At 45.4% G+C, this 16,850-nt stretch overlaps 1 protein-coding gene across 1 annotated transcript in view; it reads right to left on the reverse strand.

The window, feature by feature from the left end:
* raph1a (Ras association (RalGDS/AF-6) and pleckstrin homology domains 1a) overlaps positions 1 to 16,850 on the reverse strand; it is a 78,381-nt gene that overhangs the window by 20,503 nt on the left and 41,028 nt on the right. The window contains 6 exon segments of the mRNA XM_069155186.1: positions 4,277 to 4,351; positions 10,413 to 10,589; positions 11,573 to 11,722; positions 12,969 to 13,115; positions 13,117 to 13,200; positions 13,647 to 13,786. Coding sequence (XP_069011287.1) covers positions 4,277 to 4,351; positions 10,413 to 10,589; positions 11,573 to 11,722; positions 12,969 to 13,115; positions 13,117 to 13,200; positions 13,647 to 13,786 — 773 coding nt within the window.

A 16,850-nucleotide genomic window follows, 5' to 3' on the forward strand; every position in this document is an offset into this window, starting at 1 on the left:
TAATTCACAGCCTAATCACTGCTGCAGGAATTAAACTGGCCCCAAAGTTTGTAATCTGCCTGGAATTTTAGGCCCTGCCCCCTCTAATCTACCATAAAATAAAACATTGTCTGTTTGTTTGTTTTTCAGAGATAGCTCTGAGCATCTTGCTCAGTGGAGTCAGAATGCATACAGGAAGGAAACAGAAACCCGCTGAGACGGGTTTTCTTGGTTCGATGCTCAGCATTAAAAAATGGATTTGGTGCTATTGATGCTTCTTAGAAGTAAAACATAAATTTTAGTAGATTCATATGATTTGGATCCAAAGGGCTTCGACTGGTGTCCAGAGCAGGTCTCTACAAACAAGCACTCTCTGATGAAATGGTGTATCAGCGAGCTAATTTGATAATTTGTCAGAGATTATGTCGAACTAATTTAGAGAGGATCTCTGTGAACTTCACAGCGAGCTTTGGATCCAGCAGCTTTCAGTTTCCTCAGAAGTGAAACACGTAGAGAGAATGAGGAGGATTTGATTCATGAGTCTGTGTGCTGCCTTTAAAAAGACAGCTAAAGCCAGAAGCTCCAAACAAGACGGCCTGTTGGCAGCCAGCCGCTGTGTGTGTGTGTGTGTGTGTGTGTGTGTGTGTGTGTGTGTGTGTGTGTGTGTGTGTGTGTGTGTGCACGTGTCAGTATATGATGGGAATCACCCCTCTCAGCTCCAAAGAGGATTATCCTGCAGATCTGGCACAATCGTCTTGCATCCAATCAGAGTGCTTCATCTGCTTTATCATCCAATCAAATCATGACATTGCCGATCCAATCAGAATTAAGTCCTTTTACTTACTTGCCCCCTAATGTACCCGCCCCCCCCTCCACACACACACACACACACATACAATAAATACTTTTCCCTTTGCCATTAAGAAGTCAACAGCTTCAGCTTAAGAGCAGAATAGCTCCAGTCAGTCAGATGGAGATCCAGACTTCTACACAAGAACATAACAGCCAGCACCTCCTTTCAGACGGGCTGGCTGGTGTTTGAAATGTAAACATAACGATGAGATGAATGTCAATGAGAAACTAAAATGTGAACAATAATAAATAGATCAATAGAAATACATTTTCTGATCTACACCAGGGTCGCGGGGGCGGAGCCTATCCCAGCTGCAAACCACTGTTCACAGAAACGAGTTCACAAAAGAATAAAAGTAGATTTTAAATAAATCAGTGGAGGTCATGAGAGGCTGGCCAGCAGCAGGAAGCGTCTTGAGCTGATTCACCAACAACAACAATCTCTACTGGCTGTACATGCTGAGCTTTAGGATTCAGATTTATCAGCATCCAACGTCCTCCATCTGAAGTTAAAGACATTCAGCCTCCAAAAACATCACAGAAAATGAGCAAACATTCAGACGCAGGTCATGATTCTCCATCTAATAACATGTTTTGTAGATTTTTTTGTGGATATTAAGAAGAATAGGTTATGTAAGTTCTAGATACATGATGGTCCTTTGTTGTTCTATGGAAGTGCAGGTAGTGAACGTGTCATTGATGCTGCACATCCTGGAAATACAGGACAGTAAGAATATGTGGTCGACAGAAAAATACTACTCTGAGAGAAACAGACAAAATCATCCAGAGCTGCACATGAAGATATGAGGCAGTTGTTTGAGTTGGATGATCACAACAAATGATGCGTTCAAGAGCAACTGATAAGTGGGAGAAGTGAAACCTCCGAGTAGAAGAAAACACTAGAAAGGCTGTTGAACTAGGAACGTCCCTCTGGGAGTGTTTGTTGTTGACTTGATATGAAGAACACAAAGTTCCCATCCTGAACTGTTCCTGTGACCACGAACTGCAGCAGCTGCACCTGTTGAAGTGTCACTCCGCTACATGTCCACAAACGGTAATCGAATCCTGTTCAGGTGAACGTAGCAGCTCAAATTCAATTGTATCGGTAGCAACTACCAAATTTCTGGAATGCAATAATCTATGAGAAAACCTCATAACGGCTGGCGTTAAACTGAGCTGATAACAAGCTGGATGGTCCCTCTCCTCTTTAACCTGGAGGATGCAGCGTCCATGATTTCCAAACAGAATCTCAGATTGTGATCCATCAGACCTCAGGACAGTTTTCCACTTCACCTCAGTCCATCTTCAATGATCTCGGCCCAGAGAAGGCGGCGGTGTTTCTGGATCATGTTTCTATCTGGTTTCTTCTTTGGAGAGTTTTAACATCATTTGTGGACGCAGCGATGAACTGTGTTCATGTACTGTGTTTTCACAAGTGTTCCTGAGCCCATGCAGTGATTTCCACTCCAGAATAGTGTGTTTTTAATGCAGTGCTGCCTGAGGGCCCAAAGATCACCACCATCCAATATTGGTTTCCAGCCTTGTCCCTTGTGTTCAGAGATTTCTCCAGATTCTCTGAATCTTTTAATGATATTATGAACCGTAGACGATGAACATAGCAGCTCCATCGTATTCGTACCGACTCCCATCTGGAATGCAGTAATCTCTGACTGATCATTATGTTCTCAACACGAACTGATGCCATTTCCAAACAACACAGTTTGCAGTTTTTCATCATATATAAAGTTTTTTTCTTAGAAATATTAAAAAGCAAACTTCTTCTCCAGAGTTGATCGTTGGCTGATGAGTTTAAATGTTGTCAGATGGATTGACAGGAACACGCCGTTACTGCTCATCTGATTTTAGCTGACTGAAGCAGACACAGAAGGATTGACCGCCACACTTACCTGTGCTTTATTCTGTTAACACCAGCAGGTCACAACACCCTGTATCATCTTCACAAACATTTATTAACAGTGTGGCTCACACCGGATGTGCTTCAGCTCACGATCATATTTACTGGTTTGCAGTGGGACTGGTTGCCATGGCGTTTCACAGGTGTTTTTTATCACTAGCATTTCGTCGCTGGCAGTCAGAAGCACGTCTGCTGTCACACACTGTGTACTGGATGTTCAGAGGATCAGAGGAACATGACTCGTGTGTTGTGTCCTTGGGCGACTCTTCAGTTTAGTCTGTTTAGTCAATGGCACACAGTGAAACTATCCCCGATCACACAGGACACATGCAGTCAGGTGCAGTTTGCCGTCTCATGCCATTTATTATCTTTGAATGAGGCAAACCTACTTGAAGGAATAAAAGGACAATGGCCTCAACACTCTGTCATCTCTCAACAAACCGGAGAGATGCTGAGTGAGACGGAGAGACATCGTCCTCCCGAAGCTTTACAGAACGACGGCTCGAGAACACTGAAAGTCACAACTCATGCCATCTTTCTGTGTTCGTACAAGACTGGATGAAAACGTTCAGAGACTGCTGCTGTTGTACCTGGACTGTGAGCAGCACGGCGATGTGCACGGAGCCGGAGGAAGCTACGACCTCAGTGGCTAAGTTTCATCACTTGGTTAAAATCAGTACGAGTTGCTTCAGTTTTTGAGAGCGCTGGTTCGTTTCTTCACGGACGAGAGCAGAGGAACATCTGACTTTAGATTAAACTCTGTAAATGTTCAACAGAGACCGTCGAAATGCTTCAGAAAGTCTACGGCGATGAAGCGACGAGCCGGGCGAGGTTTTCTGATGACATCACGTTTCAAGAGAGGCGGAGCTTCACCGTCCGAGACCAAAGAAGGATCGTCCGGTCAGGAGACACCAGCTGGGTTTTCTTTGTGTCACCAGGAATTCGTCCCCCAGAGTCAGACTGTCAACATTGAGTTCCACTGGGACCTTCTGAGGGGAACATTCACTGTGAACCACCTGAACTGTGTCGCCATGGCAACAGGCTTCTCCAACATGACACCACCCCCCACCCCCGACTCCCTGTCACTTCCTTCTGATCCCCGTAGAACTTTGTGTTCACTGCTGATGTTGATATCAAGCGACAACATTTGGAAAACGAACTCAGTGAGTTTAAAACTTCTTCCTGCTCCGTGTACGTCGCCGTGCTGCACACCGTTCACACGCAACAGAACCTTTTGACTCACGTACATATATGTAAATATACAAACACACGCACAGCCTCTGTGAAGCTCGGGGTTGTGATGAACACCAGCATATTGCAGCCAAACATGCCAAAGCACTACGCATCAAAACAACACACAAACTGCAGAGATGAAGGCAGGGAAAGAAGAAGATTTAACACGACTCTTAGGACGTCACTGAAGCAACATGCAGGTTTATTCCCTCGTGCACACAAATGAGAAGGAGAAACGGGGTGCTAACATGCAAGTGGGGGAGAGTGGGGGGGGGGCAGGAGTGGATGGAGTGTCACCTTGGTCAGCAGGTGGGAAGGTTTTCCTGCTATGTTTCTCAGAATCAGAGAGGTTTCCCTGTCCAGATAGGAGTGCTTTAAAGAGAGAGACAGAAACAGACCGTGAGAATGAATTAGCCGTTTGATTGGCAGGACGTGGCCGTTCAGCAGAAAGCTGTGTGGAGAAGCAGAGATCAGCTGCAGTACAACATCAGAGAGGGAAACCTGTGGAGGAAAACTACACATCATGAGGAGAGGATACGTACGGTGAGCTGGAGGACTGCTGACGGGAAGGAAACGTTAGCAAACATCTAACAGTCATTTCGGGACTCACTTTGTATTTATATTTTATGGGTTTATGGGAAAATATTCTCCCACAAATAATTTGTAATCCCTCACAAGAAAAAGAGACTCAGCAGCACGATGATGTGAGTCAGTGTGAGATGGCTCGTACCACCTCACTATCAATGCAGAGGATGGCTATAAAACCAAAATATATTAACACAAGAACAGATGTCCCCATGTAGCCTTCCTTTTATGTGTTTCTGTGTAATTGAATAAACTTTTGGAAAATGCTTAAAAAAAAAAAAAAGGGGGGGGGGGGATGGAATTAGTGTGGAAATCCACACTTTCAGGTTCCCTGCAGAGTCTTTAGTTCAGCGACTAAACTCTGGATCAGTTTGGTCTGATCAGGAGTTTTGGGGTCGATCGCAGGTTCTATTCAAATTCTTTTCTGTATTCTGTAGCATTACTTATTCATCAAAGTATTATTTACAACTCTATATAATATGAAATAAAATTAAGAGTTGATAAAGTTTCGTGAACTGACAGCTGTTCCCTTCCGCTCTCGCTCTTAAACCACAGCTGAGGGGCGTTGAGTGTTTCAAGTAAGAGAAGGAAAAAAGTGTCAAATGCAGCAAAGCTGCTAAACAAGTTGACGAGCTTCCAAACTGTCGTGCTGATGATGCTGTTCAACGTCTGGAGTCTCACTGCACCTGAGCGAGACTAAAGTGGAGCACCGTCAACGTTTCTGCAGGAAATAAAGGTTGAATAATTCAAACGGAGACGAGTCAGCGCTGCTTCACACAGCAGCCGGCGGAGAGCAGAAAGACACCGGCTCCTTCTCCATTTCTTATAATATTTACTATAATACTCATATTGACTGTGAACTCCACAAACAGGCCAAATCTGAGGCCCACTGAGATTTCTATGAGCTCACTGTGTGCACATGCAGCCTGATGTGAGTCACCACAACATCCTGGGCGTTGTTTTAAATTCCAGGTTGCTGTTCTGATCTCTTGCTGCGGAGCTTCTGTGTTCTTGTTCGGGAATAAAACCCTCGACTGAGAATGAGTGTTGAGTTGAAGCGTTCTGAGACGTCATGTTAAAGTCTGACTGTCATTTTCAGACACTATTTGTTCTCATCTTTAATAATCTCCTGAGAGATGAACCATTTTATAGAAAGCATTAGTTCTCTCCTGAGGACCACAGATTAAAAATAAAATCTAGGTCAAACTCGCAAACATGTGCGATTACAGTCAGCTTTTCCCCGAGGCCAAGATCTGACCAACCACATCCAAGTGTTTGGGTGCTGATCCCCGCGAGGACTCAGAGATCAGGAACAGAGCTGCTCAGAGAGGAAGTGTGCTGAAATACTCTGTACAGCGTTTCTTCTTAGATTTATATTTCTTTGCTGTAGCTCAACAATGTGCTGATCGGCCTCCTCCACTAACATCTGATTCAATGGGATCAAATGTACTTTTCCTTCTGTTGTCGTTCTGTTTTTCACAGCTGGAATCACTTTAAAACACTTTAAATAGAGCGACTTGCACCTGATATCAATGACGCAGTTACTCCGAGTAAATCAGCTGCAATGCAAATGTGCAAACTTTTGGAATTTAGAGTCAAACGTACAAAATGCTTTCAAGCTTTTCTTTTTTTTGTATTAAAAATTAGAAACACAGATCTACAGCTGTTTGACTCAACATCCAGTCAGGTAACAGTTTACATCAGGGGTGCGTAGCTTCAAAAAACCCCAAAAAAAACCCAGGAAAAACCGAACTGAAAACTGACCACAGAACTCCATATGAACCAACACTGGACCTCGGTAACCGCTGTGACCTCGCTCTCCTTCCATGTCTGACCTGACTCATATCACATGTAGTGAAGGCTTTGAAGGAGTTTGTCCCATAAATCTGATTCTGATAGAACACAAAGTTGTTGCCGTGACAACAGACGATGCTTCACATCTTTTCTTGTCCCTCAAGGCTCCGTCCTGGGTCCCCTCCTCTTCTCTCTGTACACCAACTCTCTCGGCTCTGTCGTTCACTCGCATGTCTTTTCCTACCACAGCTATGCTGATGACACCCAACTGATCCTCTCTTTTCCCCGATCTGAAACACAGGTAGCAGCATGAATCTCTGCCTGTCTGACTGACATCTCTCAGTGGATGTCCTCACACCACCTGAAAATCAACCTCCACAAGACCGACCTGCTCTTCCTTCCAGGGAAAGACTCTCCCACCCTCGACCTGACTACTACTACTACCACTGCTACTACTACCTTCAACAACTCTGTTATCCCGACCCTGACTGATAAGAACCTCGGAGTCACTCGACAGTCAACTCTCTCTTACTGCCAACATCACTGCAACAACACGTTCCTGTAGATACATGCTGCACAACATCAGGAGAATACGTCGACTCAGAAGGCGGCGCAGGTTCTGGTCCAGGTTCTGGTCATCTCATGTCTGGACTACTGTAACTCCCTCCTGGCAGGTCTACCTGTTAGCGCCATCCGACCTCTGCAGCTCATCCAGAATGCAGCAGCTCGACTGGTCTTTAACCTCCTGAAATTCACTCACAATATTCCGCTCCTCCTCCTCCTCCTCCTCTCCCTCCTCCTCCTTTCTTGAAGAAATTGTATTTTCTTGATTCCTGTTGTTCTGGGTTTTGTACCCTCATGGTTGAAATGCACTTATTGTAAGTTGCTTTGGATAAAAGAGTCAGCTAAATGAAATGTAATGTAATAACATCTGGATGTTGTTGTGAAGAAGCTGCAGGTTGTAAAAGGTGAATGTTTCACACACACGTTGAACTCTAAGAAGATCTAAACAATCATCATCATCTCGAGGTGGACACCCAAGATTAGAGTCATCAACTCACTATTTACAAAGTCTGAAACCAGTTTAAAATTAGTTCAAAGTCCATCTAAAACTAGTTTAAAACTGGCTCGGCCTGCCTCGGCTCAGCTCAGCTCCGCCCGTCTGTTTCCTGCTGTGTTCACTGAGGTCTGAACATGTCTGCTGATCATGGATGAGAACTCTGTGTAGTTGCTGTCTGGACCTCAGACCACTTTTTGAACAAGAGAGTAGGCTAAGCCCGTCGTGACCTCTCGTTATCCTGTTCCTCTTGTCCCACAGCATTACGGTCACAGACGGAGGATGATGTGTACTGGACCTCCAAATTGGCTGAAAAATAATCAAGTTCCTTCTCAAGCCCGCGTTGGTGGCGCAGCACTACTCCGGTTAAAGAGCTTACATCTGTCAAAACCTTTATTTCTCCAGAGGAGAGACGCTGAGTCCCATAACTAGTCCAAGTTAAAGTCCTATCATGGTTATTTCCATTTCCTTAAAGGAGCAGTCTGCAGCAGTTAAAGGTCGTTAAAGGCCGCCTGCAGCTGTTAAAGGTCATTAAAGGTCGCCTGCAGCTGTTAAAGGTCACCTGCAGCAGTTAAAGGTCGTTAAAGGTCGCCTGCAGCTGTTAAAGGTCATTAAAGGTCGCCTGCAGCTGTTAAAGGTCACCTGCAGCTGTTAAAGGTCGTTAAAGGCCGCCTGCAGCTGTTAAAGGTCATTAAAGGTCGCCTGCAGCTGTTAAAGGTCACCTGCAGCTGTTAAAGGTCGTTAAAGGTCGCCTGCAGCTGTTAAAGGTCGCCTGCAGCTGTTAAAGGTCGCCTGCAGCTGTTAAAGGTTGCCTGCAGCAGTTAAAGGTCGTTAAAGGTCGCCTGCAACGCATTGTCTCCTCATCTTCCCGTTTATTTGGTCTCTCCTTCACTTCGGCCTCTCATCTTATTTTGGTCTTTTTATTCACCCTCCCTCTCCACGGCTGAGTCCTGCTCACTGACCACGGTTTGTAGTCCACCTCCTTTCTGTGGGCGGAGCCAGGTGTGACAGTAATAAGGTTTGGAGTTAAATTCCCTTGGCAACAACAAGGGTCAGAAGTGAAAGAGGGATTAGAATTAAAGTTCAAGTATTTTTATTTATTTTTTTCTAATTGTTCGATTGAAAAAAACTCCTGAATTTGCTGTTTCTTACTCAAAGTAATTGGAAGGCAATTTGTAGAATTGAATTAATTTTAGAAAATGTGCAAAAATGGCAAATTGGGAAAAAAAAAAGTCACGTAATCACGAGTAGTGGTTTGTTAATACGGGGGCGCTGGGGCCAACGTGGAGAAAAAAATACTACTACTTTAACATGTAAAACATAAATGAATGCTATAATATTAGTTTGCTGGTAGAAGTCACCTGGTCGTCTGTCAGTCTGCGAACATTCAATAAAAACTGTTCACAACTTGTATTCAGTTCATTTCTGTGTAAATAATCTACTTCCTGCTGCGGGGCGGCGGACCAATGAGAGCGAAGGAAGACATTTTGTCTGTCTCAGATTTACAGACCCGCCCTCTTTTACTGGCAGCCAATCGGTGTTGTTTTAGGTTTCTTTATCTAATGTGATTGGACAACTCTCGATGGCGTCTTTCAGGTTCACCTCACATCACCATGACATCATCACACGGTGACTTCTGCTTCTCATCTGACCGGTAGCGGGACGGAAACTTAGAGAGGAACTGAGGAAACTACGGTTATTTATGAGACGAGTACTCGGCCCAAATTGTTTATCACCAGGTGATGTGAGGTGACCAACCACCAACCATCAGTGATGTCATCAACCATCAGTGATGTCATCGTTGGTTTGTGAACGTTATGAATCCTCCAGTTCAGATTCTGTCCATCACCATCTTGCTAGTTCGGAGCGGTTTGGAGCAGGAAGTGACCATATTTGGATGAGCTGGGGGAGGAGCCAGCGGTGGATCTGACCGATCTGATTGGAAACCTGACGATACTACGTCCCGCCCACCGATAGCTGTAACCTGACTGCACCACAGGCCTGTCAATCAAACAGACACGCCCCCAAAAACAGGTCTTCTTGAATCTTCTTTTCTAATGAATGAGGGATTATTTTCAGATGGACCTCCAGAAAACTAATAAGAAGGAGTGACTTTAGCTAACAACACCGAGATAACTGATGGACACATTTTATTCACTTTGGATTTGATGAGAGAAGTTGAATGGGAGTCTATGGAGCCGGAGGCTTTTTGGAGCCAACCTCTAGTGGCACTCGGTGGTATTGCAGCTGAAGACACTTGTGGATCAGAACCATTTTACAGACCTGAAGCTACGAACTCTTTTATAAACAGACTGTGGTTTTACATAGTTTTATATCCAGTCTGTAGAGGTGACGGTGACTTTAACCTTTGATCGTCTCACTGGTTCATCGTTGTATCCACGTGAGCAGTTGTGCCAAATTTGAAGAGATTCCTTGAAGGAGTCCTGAGATATTGTATTTTAAAAGTCACCTTTGACCACCAGAGTGGTCTTTGGGACCGAGTGAGCGTTTGTGACAGGAATCAGCTCTCGACTGCAGGAGAAGATCAGTGAGATGTGATCAAACCAGCCTGAACATGAACGCAGCACTGAGACACGTCTGAGAGGCAGCGCTGTGATTCCTGACCAGCTGAGGAATGTGCTGACTGGCAGCCATCACAGATGTCTTTAGGTCTGTCAGCTAATTTGCGTTTGAGTGTCAAACAGAAGTGAATTTCTGTACGTCAGTTTGTGTCTGTGCAGATGGTTCTGCTTCACATCGCTCAGCTAACATGTTTTCCCGTCAGCACATCAGCTGATGTGTCCTGAGGAGGTCTGTTATCACCACCTTGTGTCTGCTGCTGCCTGTCAGACACGGGAACTCCTGCTGACCATGAGCTGCTTGTTCCACGTGCTACTGGACAGAACTAGTTACATCACCATCTTCAACATATTTAATCCAAAGCTTGTATTTCTCATTAATTCCCTTCAGCCAAACAAACAAAAAGTGGGCGTGTACCTCTGCGTTGTGATGACCTTGATTGGCTCCCTCGGCAGAGGGAATAACTGCAGACGGTTGGCCGTCTGACTCGGAGCAGAGAACACTGTCCAACGAGTCCATGGAGGAGGCCGAGTTCACAGAGACCCCGGATGCTGAGGTGACGGAGGAGCGCGAGGAGTGGGTCATCGAACGCGCCTACAAGAACAAAAAGGGTTGTCATCTTAAAACCAGGTGGACACAGCTTCACATGCTGACGGTCCAAATTCAAAGATATCAAGTTAATAAGCTTCAAATGTTCACATGATTCAAAATTCTTGAGTTTTATTGTCACATTATACAACCAGTGCTTCCAACCCAGAGATCTGTTTGGTCAAATCATGACATCACACCCTGCTCATCACTACAAATACCTCTCCACCTCCTCAATGGGAAAATATGATTAGAATAGAGTTTCATATAATATGTGATTTAATGTAGTTTCTACTTGTTACAGGTCTATTAAATGACCCATTTGGTGAAGTCGGGTCTCTTTTGGTCCTTTTTGGTCGCTCCGAGCACCCGTACCGTAACACCACGGATAGTCACGTACTTACAATCCTTTCTGTTGCTAGGTGGTTGCTAAGGGTCTGACTACTTCCTGGAGTAGCAAACATTACATACATAAGAGTCTACTGACGGGACTGACTGTTTTCCAGTTGTTAGTCATACCCCATGTGTTGCCATGGAAACAAAAAGTTTTATATTTGGAGAGTGAATTGCTCCACAATATGAACAGATGTAGATTACATGTTTTATTTAGTTGGTAACTTGTTGTATAATCTCAGCTTTAGACTGGAGGCTGTTTTAACCTCATTATTGACACGACAGTGATGCGTTCAGGACTGAAGCGATAAAGTGTTAAAGCAAACCCTCAAGTGTGATATAGCTTAATACACAATAAATTAGTCACACTGAACAATAAAATTCATAGTTTGCATTCGTTGTGTTGCAGCTGAAGAAGAAAAGGATAAATGTAAAAATATATAAATCCAAGAAAAGAAGCCAAAACACATGATGTCCAGAGGAGGCCGGCTGTGTAGGACGTGCAGGAGAAGACATGATGTGATCGTTACAGATAAGTTCACAGTAAAGTTACATCAGAGAAACGTTTCTAATGTGAAAAGATGAAGCCGGTTCACCTCGTGTTCGCTGACCGTGCCCACCGATCCTGTACGTCGATGCCGCTGAGAGGATCCGGGCCGTCGCATCGCGGTTGATGTGTAGGAGGAGGCGGAGCTAAGAGAGTGGGAGGAGCTCTGACGAGCAGCTTCATCCATGCTGAGGGACGCCTGAGGAAGGCGGGAACAGAAGATTAAAGACAAACAGAGCGGAGTTAGTTTCACCAGGTGTCAGAGGCCTCGTTCACACCTGCCTTCAACATGTGATCGCATCTCATTCAACGACACAACCAACATCAAGTAAATAAACTAGTAAATAAACATGACCACCCGTATAGAAACGTGTGAGCAGCAGGTATTTAACAAGAGGCGACGTCTCTTCTCGTTCACACGTCACTTTAATGCGCACATTTAAATCTGATTATTGTCAATTATTCTAACAAATTATTGTGTTAACTCTTTGTTTAAATGAACGAGGAACAAAGGGGTTACCACGGCCTTTTTGAAGGGGGTTGTGTCCCAAATAATACCAATCGGCCTCCCTAATATACCGTAGAAAATATATTAAATATATGAACACCGTCAGCACTTCTGTTTTCAATTCAATTCAATTCAATTCAATTCAATTTTATTTATATAGTGCCAAAACACAACATAGGTTATTTCATGGCACTTAACACCTTAAAGTCTTTACAGCAAGACTTTACAATATTATACAGAGAAACCAACAATTCAACAATTCAACAATTCAACAATTCAACAATTCCCACATAAGCTAGGAGGAAAAAACTCCTCTTGTTATTTGCTGTTGATGTCTGACTGTTATGAAAGGATTCCTACAATGTTAGACTGTTTGTTCAGAGAACAGCTGGAATATCGCTCTGCTACAAGTCACCAGACTCCATTCATAAAACCAGTGATTTAATGTGTAGAACAGGGAGTTGAGTCCAGTGGCTTTGAACAGAGATGTTACGGCTATTTATGGTGAAACAAAGAAGGATCCACATCTGCAGGGATTCTTCCTGTGATGTCGTCACTCACTGAAATAAGGAGTGTCCAGAGAACCGTTTACAACCTACAGCAATGATGGTTCCCTGAAACGTTACTGAGCCGTTACCTGTTTAGGTATCCATTACTGTCTGGAAAATAATTGCAGAATGTTCAATACATCAAATTAAATGACGAAGTCGAGGTCAGTCATTTCTCTCCTGGTGAAATAGTTCCATCTGGTCAGAAATCCACAAAATACAAATGGACCTGGACGTAGCACATTCTTGGTTAAAGGGATTTATATATATATATATATATATATATTTAAATGTGTGTGTCGTTTGAACCCCCCCACTGTCGGTACCATGGTTACGCCCTTGATGAGGAACACATGTGGGTTTGTGTGGGAATGACTGGACTCTCACACCTTCTCCAGCTGGGCGGTGATGTCGTCCAGACTGAAGTTGGAGGCCAGTGCCGGCCGCCCCGGGTGTCCGGCGGGAGCTCTGACGGTGCCGGCCGGCGACGCCCTGGTGCTGCTGCTGCTGCTGCTGGCCCCGCTGCTGCCCCCCCCCACCGCCCGCACCCCCACCACCACCACTGCTGCTCCCTGCTGCCTGCTGCCTGCTGCTGCGCCCAGCTGGAGGCTTCTGGCGGACCTGGAGACACAAAGACAGACTCAGTGAGAAGCAGCCGACCGCTCCGGAGCCCCGGGGGAAAAAAATCTGACTCGACGATGTCACGAGATGATTTAAATAAAGAGGCTTCGCAGCAAACAGTCTTTCTCCTCTCAGCATGAAGTTCACTGAACCTGCTTCAACCGTCAGCTGACCGACTACAAAGTCGATAGCATCCTCAAAGTTAGCATGTTGCTGACGATATAATCCACAAGATACTGTTTTACTAAATCAATCCTTCACATCTCTTCATGACAGCTGTTCTTAGTTCACGGAGTTTTAGTTAAAAAACAAAAACCGTAAAAACAAAAAGGTATTTCTTCTTTTTTTAATATAAACTATCAAGACCCAATGAAAGGATTAAAAAAACTCTGCTGATTGAATTTCTACTTCCACAGCTGTAAGATGTTGAGCTGGTTCTGGAGCACCTTGGTGTCGGTCAGGCCCAGACGGGCCAGGCTGCCGGCGCTGCTGGGTTTGGTGCTGATGGTGCTGAGTTCCTGTTCGATGGAGCACAAGTCGGCCATGAGGGAGTCCAGGTCCACGTTGTCCCCCTGGTTCAGAGCCTCTGCAGACACAGATCGGTGTGTGTGTTCAGATCGGTGTGTGTGTGTGTGTGTTCAGATCGGTGTGTGTGTGTGTGTGTGTGTTCAGATCGATGTGTGTGTGTGTGTTCAGATCGATGTGTGTGTGTGTGTGTGTGTGTGTGTGTGTGTGTGTGTGTGTTCAGATCGGTGTGTGTGTGTGTGTGTGTGTGTTCAGATCGGTGTGTGTGTGTGTGTTCAGATCAATGTGTGTGTGTGTGTTCAGATCGGTGTGTGTGTGTGTGTGTTCAGATCGGTGTGTGTGTGTGTGTGTGTTCAGATCAATGTGTGTGTGTGTGTTCAGATCGGTGTGTGTGTGTGTGTGTTCAGATCGGTGTGTGTGTGTGTGTGTGTGTGTTCAGATCGATGTGTGTGTGTGTGTGTGTGTGTTCAGATCGGTGTGTGTGTGTGTGTGTGTGTGTTCAGATCGATGTGTGTGTGTGTGTGTGTTCAGATCGATGTGTGTGTGTTCAGATCGATGTGTGTGTGTGTGTTCAGATCGGTGTGTGTGTGTGTGTGTTCAGATCGGTGTGTGTGTGTGTGTGTGTGTGTGTTCAGATCGATGTGTGTGTGTGTGTTCAGATCGGTGTGTGTGTGTGTGTTCAGATCGGTGTGTGTGTGTTCAGATCGATGTGTGTGTGTGTTCAGATCGGTGTGTGTGTGTGTTCAGATCGATGTGTGTGTGTGTGTGTTCAGATCGGTGTGTGTGTGTGTTCAGATCGGTGTGTGTGTTCAGATCGATGTGTGTGTGTGTGTGTGTTCAGATCGATGTGTGTGTGTGTGTGTTCAGATCGGTGTGTGTGTGTGTGTGTGTTCAGATCGGTGTGTGTGTGTTCAGATCGGTGTGTATGTGTATGTTCAGATCGATGTGTGTGTGTGTGTTCAGATCGGTGTGTGTGTGTGTGTGTGTTCAGATCGATGTGTGTGTGTGTGTTCAGATCGATGTGTGTGTGTGTGTTCAGATCGATGTGTGTGTGTGTGTTCAGATCGGTGTGTGTGTGTGTTCAGATCGGTGTGTGTGTGTGTGTGTGTGTTCAGATCGATGTGTGTGTGTGTGTTCAGATCGGTGTGTGTGTGTGTGTGTGTTCAGATCGGTGTGTGTGTGTTCAGATCGGTGTGTGTGTGTTCAGATCGGTGTGTATGTGTGTGTGTGTCCAGATCGATGTGTGTGTGTTCAGATCGATGTGTGTGTGTGTGTGTGTCCAGATCGATGTGTGTGTGTGTTCAGATCGATGTGTGTGTGTGTGTGTGTTCAGATCAGTGTGTGTGTGTGTGTGTGTTCAGATCGGTGTGTGTGTGTGTGTGTTCAGATCGGTGTGTGTGTGTGTGTGTTCAGATCGATGTGTGTGTGTGTGTTCAGATCGATGTGTGTGTGTGTTCAGATCGGTGTGTGTGTGTGCATGTTCAGATCGGTGTGTGTGTGTGTTCAGATCGGTGTGTGTGTGTGTGTTCAGATCGGTGTGTGTGTTCAGATCGATGTGTGTGTGTGTTCAGATCGATGTGTGTGTTCAGATCGGTGTGTGTGTGTGTGTTCAGATCGATGTGTGTGTGTGTTCAGATCGGTGTGTGTGTGTGTGTGTGTGTGTGTGTTCAGATCGGTGTGTGTGTGTGTGTTCAGATCGGTGTGTGTGTGTGTGTGTTCAGATCGGTGTGTGTGTGTGTGTGTTCAGATCGGTGTGTGTGTGTTCAGATTGGTGTGTGTGTGTTCAGATCGGTGTGTGTGTGTGTGTTCAGATCGATGTGTGTGTGTGTGTTCAGATCGATGTGTGTGTGTGTGTTCAGATCGGTGTGTGTGTGTGCATGTTCAGATCGGTGTGTGTGTGTGTGTGTTCAGATCGGTGTGTGTGTGTGTGTGTGTTCAGATCGGTGTGTGTGTGTGTGTGTTCAGATCGGTGTGTGTGTGTGTGTGTGTTCAGATCGGTGTGTGTGTGTTCAGATTGGTGTGTGTGTGTTCAGATCGGTGTGTGTGTGTGTGTGTTCAGATCGATGTGTGTGTGTGTGTGTGTGTTCAGATCGGTGTGTGTGTGTGTGTGTTCAGATCGGTGTGTGTGTGTGTGTGTGTTCAGATCGGTGTGTGTGTGTTCAGATTGGTGTGTGTGTGTTCAGATCGGTGTGTGTGTGTGTGTGTTCAGATCGATGTGTGTGTGTGTGTTCAGATCGATGTGTGTGTGTGTTCAGATCGGTGTGTGTGTGTGCATGTTCAGATCGGTGTGTGTGTGTGTTCAGATCGGTGTGTGTGTGTGTGTTCAGATCGGTGTGTGTGTTCAGATCGATGTGTGTGTGTGTTCAGATCGATGTGTGTGTGTGTGTTCAGATCGGTGTGTGTGTGTGTGTGTTCAGATCGGTGTGTGTGTGTGTGTGTGTTCAGATCGGTGTGTGTGTGTGTGTGTGTGTTCAGATCGGTGTGTGTGTGTGTGTTCAGATCGGTGTGTGTGTGTGTGTGTGTTCAGATTGGTGTGTGTGTGTGTGTGTGTTCAGATCGGTGTGTGTGTGTGTGTGTGTTCAGATCGGTGTGTGTGTGTGTGTGTTCAGATCGATGTGTGTGTGTGTGTTCAGATCGGTGTGTGTGTGTGTTCAGATCGGTGTGTGTGTGTGTGTGTGTGTGTGTGTTCAGATCGGTGTGTGTGTGTGTGTTCAGATCGGTGTGTGTGTGTGTGTGTTCAGATCGATGTGTGTGTGTGTGTTCAGATCGATGTGTGTGTGTGTTCAGATCGGTGTGTGTGTGTGCATGTTCAGATCGGTGTGTGTGTGTGTTCAGATCGGTGTGTGTGTGTGTGTTCAGATCGGTGTGTGTGTTCAGATCGATGTGTGTGTGTGTTCAGATCGATGTGTGTGTGTGTGTTCAGATCGGTGTGTGTGTGTGTGTGTTCAGATCGGTGTGTGTGTGTGTGTGTGTGTTCAGATCGGTGTGTGTGTGTGTGTGTGTGTTCAGATCGGTGTGTGTGTGTGTGTTCAGATCGGTGTGTGTGTGTGTGTGTGTTCAGATTGGTGTGTGTGTGTGTGTGTGTTCAGATCGGTGTGTGTGTGTGTGTGTTCAGATCGATGTGT

This window comes from Embiotoca jacksoni, unplaced genomic scaffold (assembly GCF_022577435.1).
Source record: "Embiotoca jacksoni isolate LCO1_2020_lvr unplaced genomic scaffold, fEmbJac1.0.p SCAF_2, whole genome shotgun sequence".
Classification (NCBI taxonomy): domain Eukaryota; kingdom Metazoa; phylum Chordata; class Actinopteri; family Embiotocidae; genus Embiotoca; species Embiotoca jacksoni.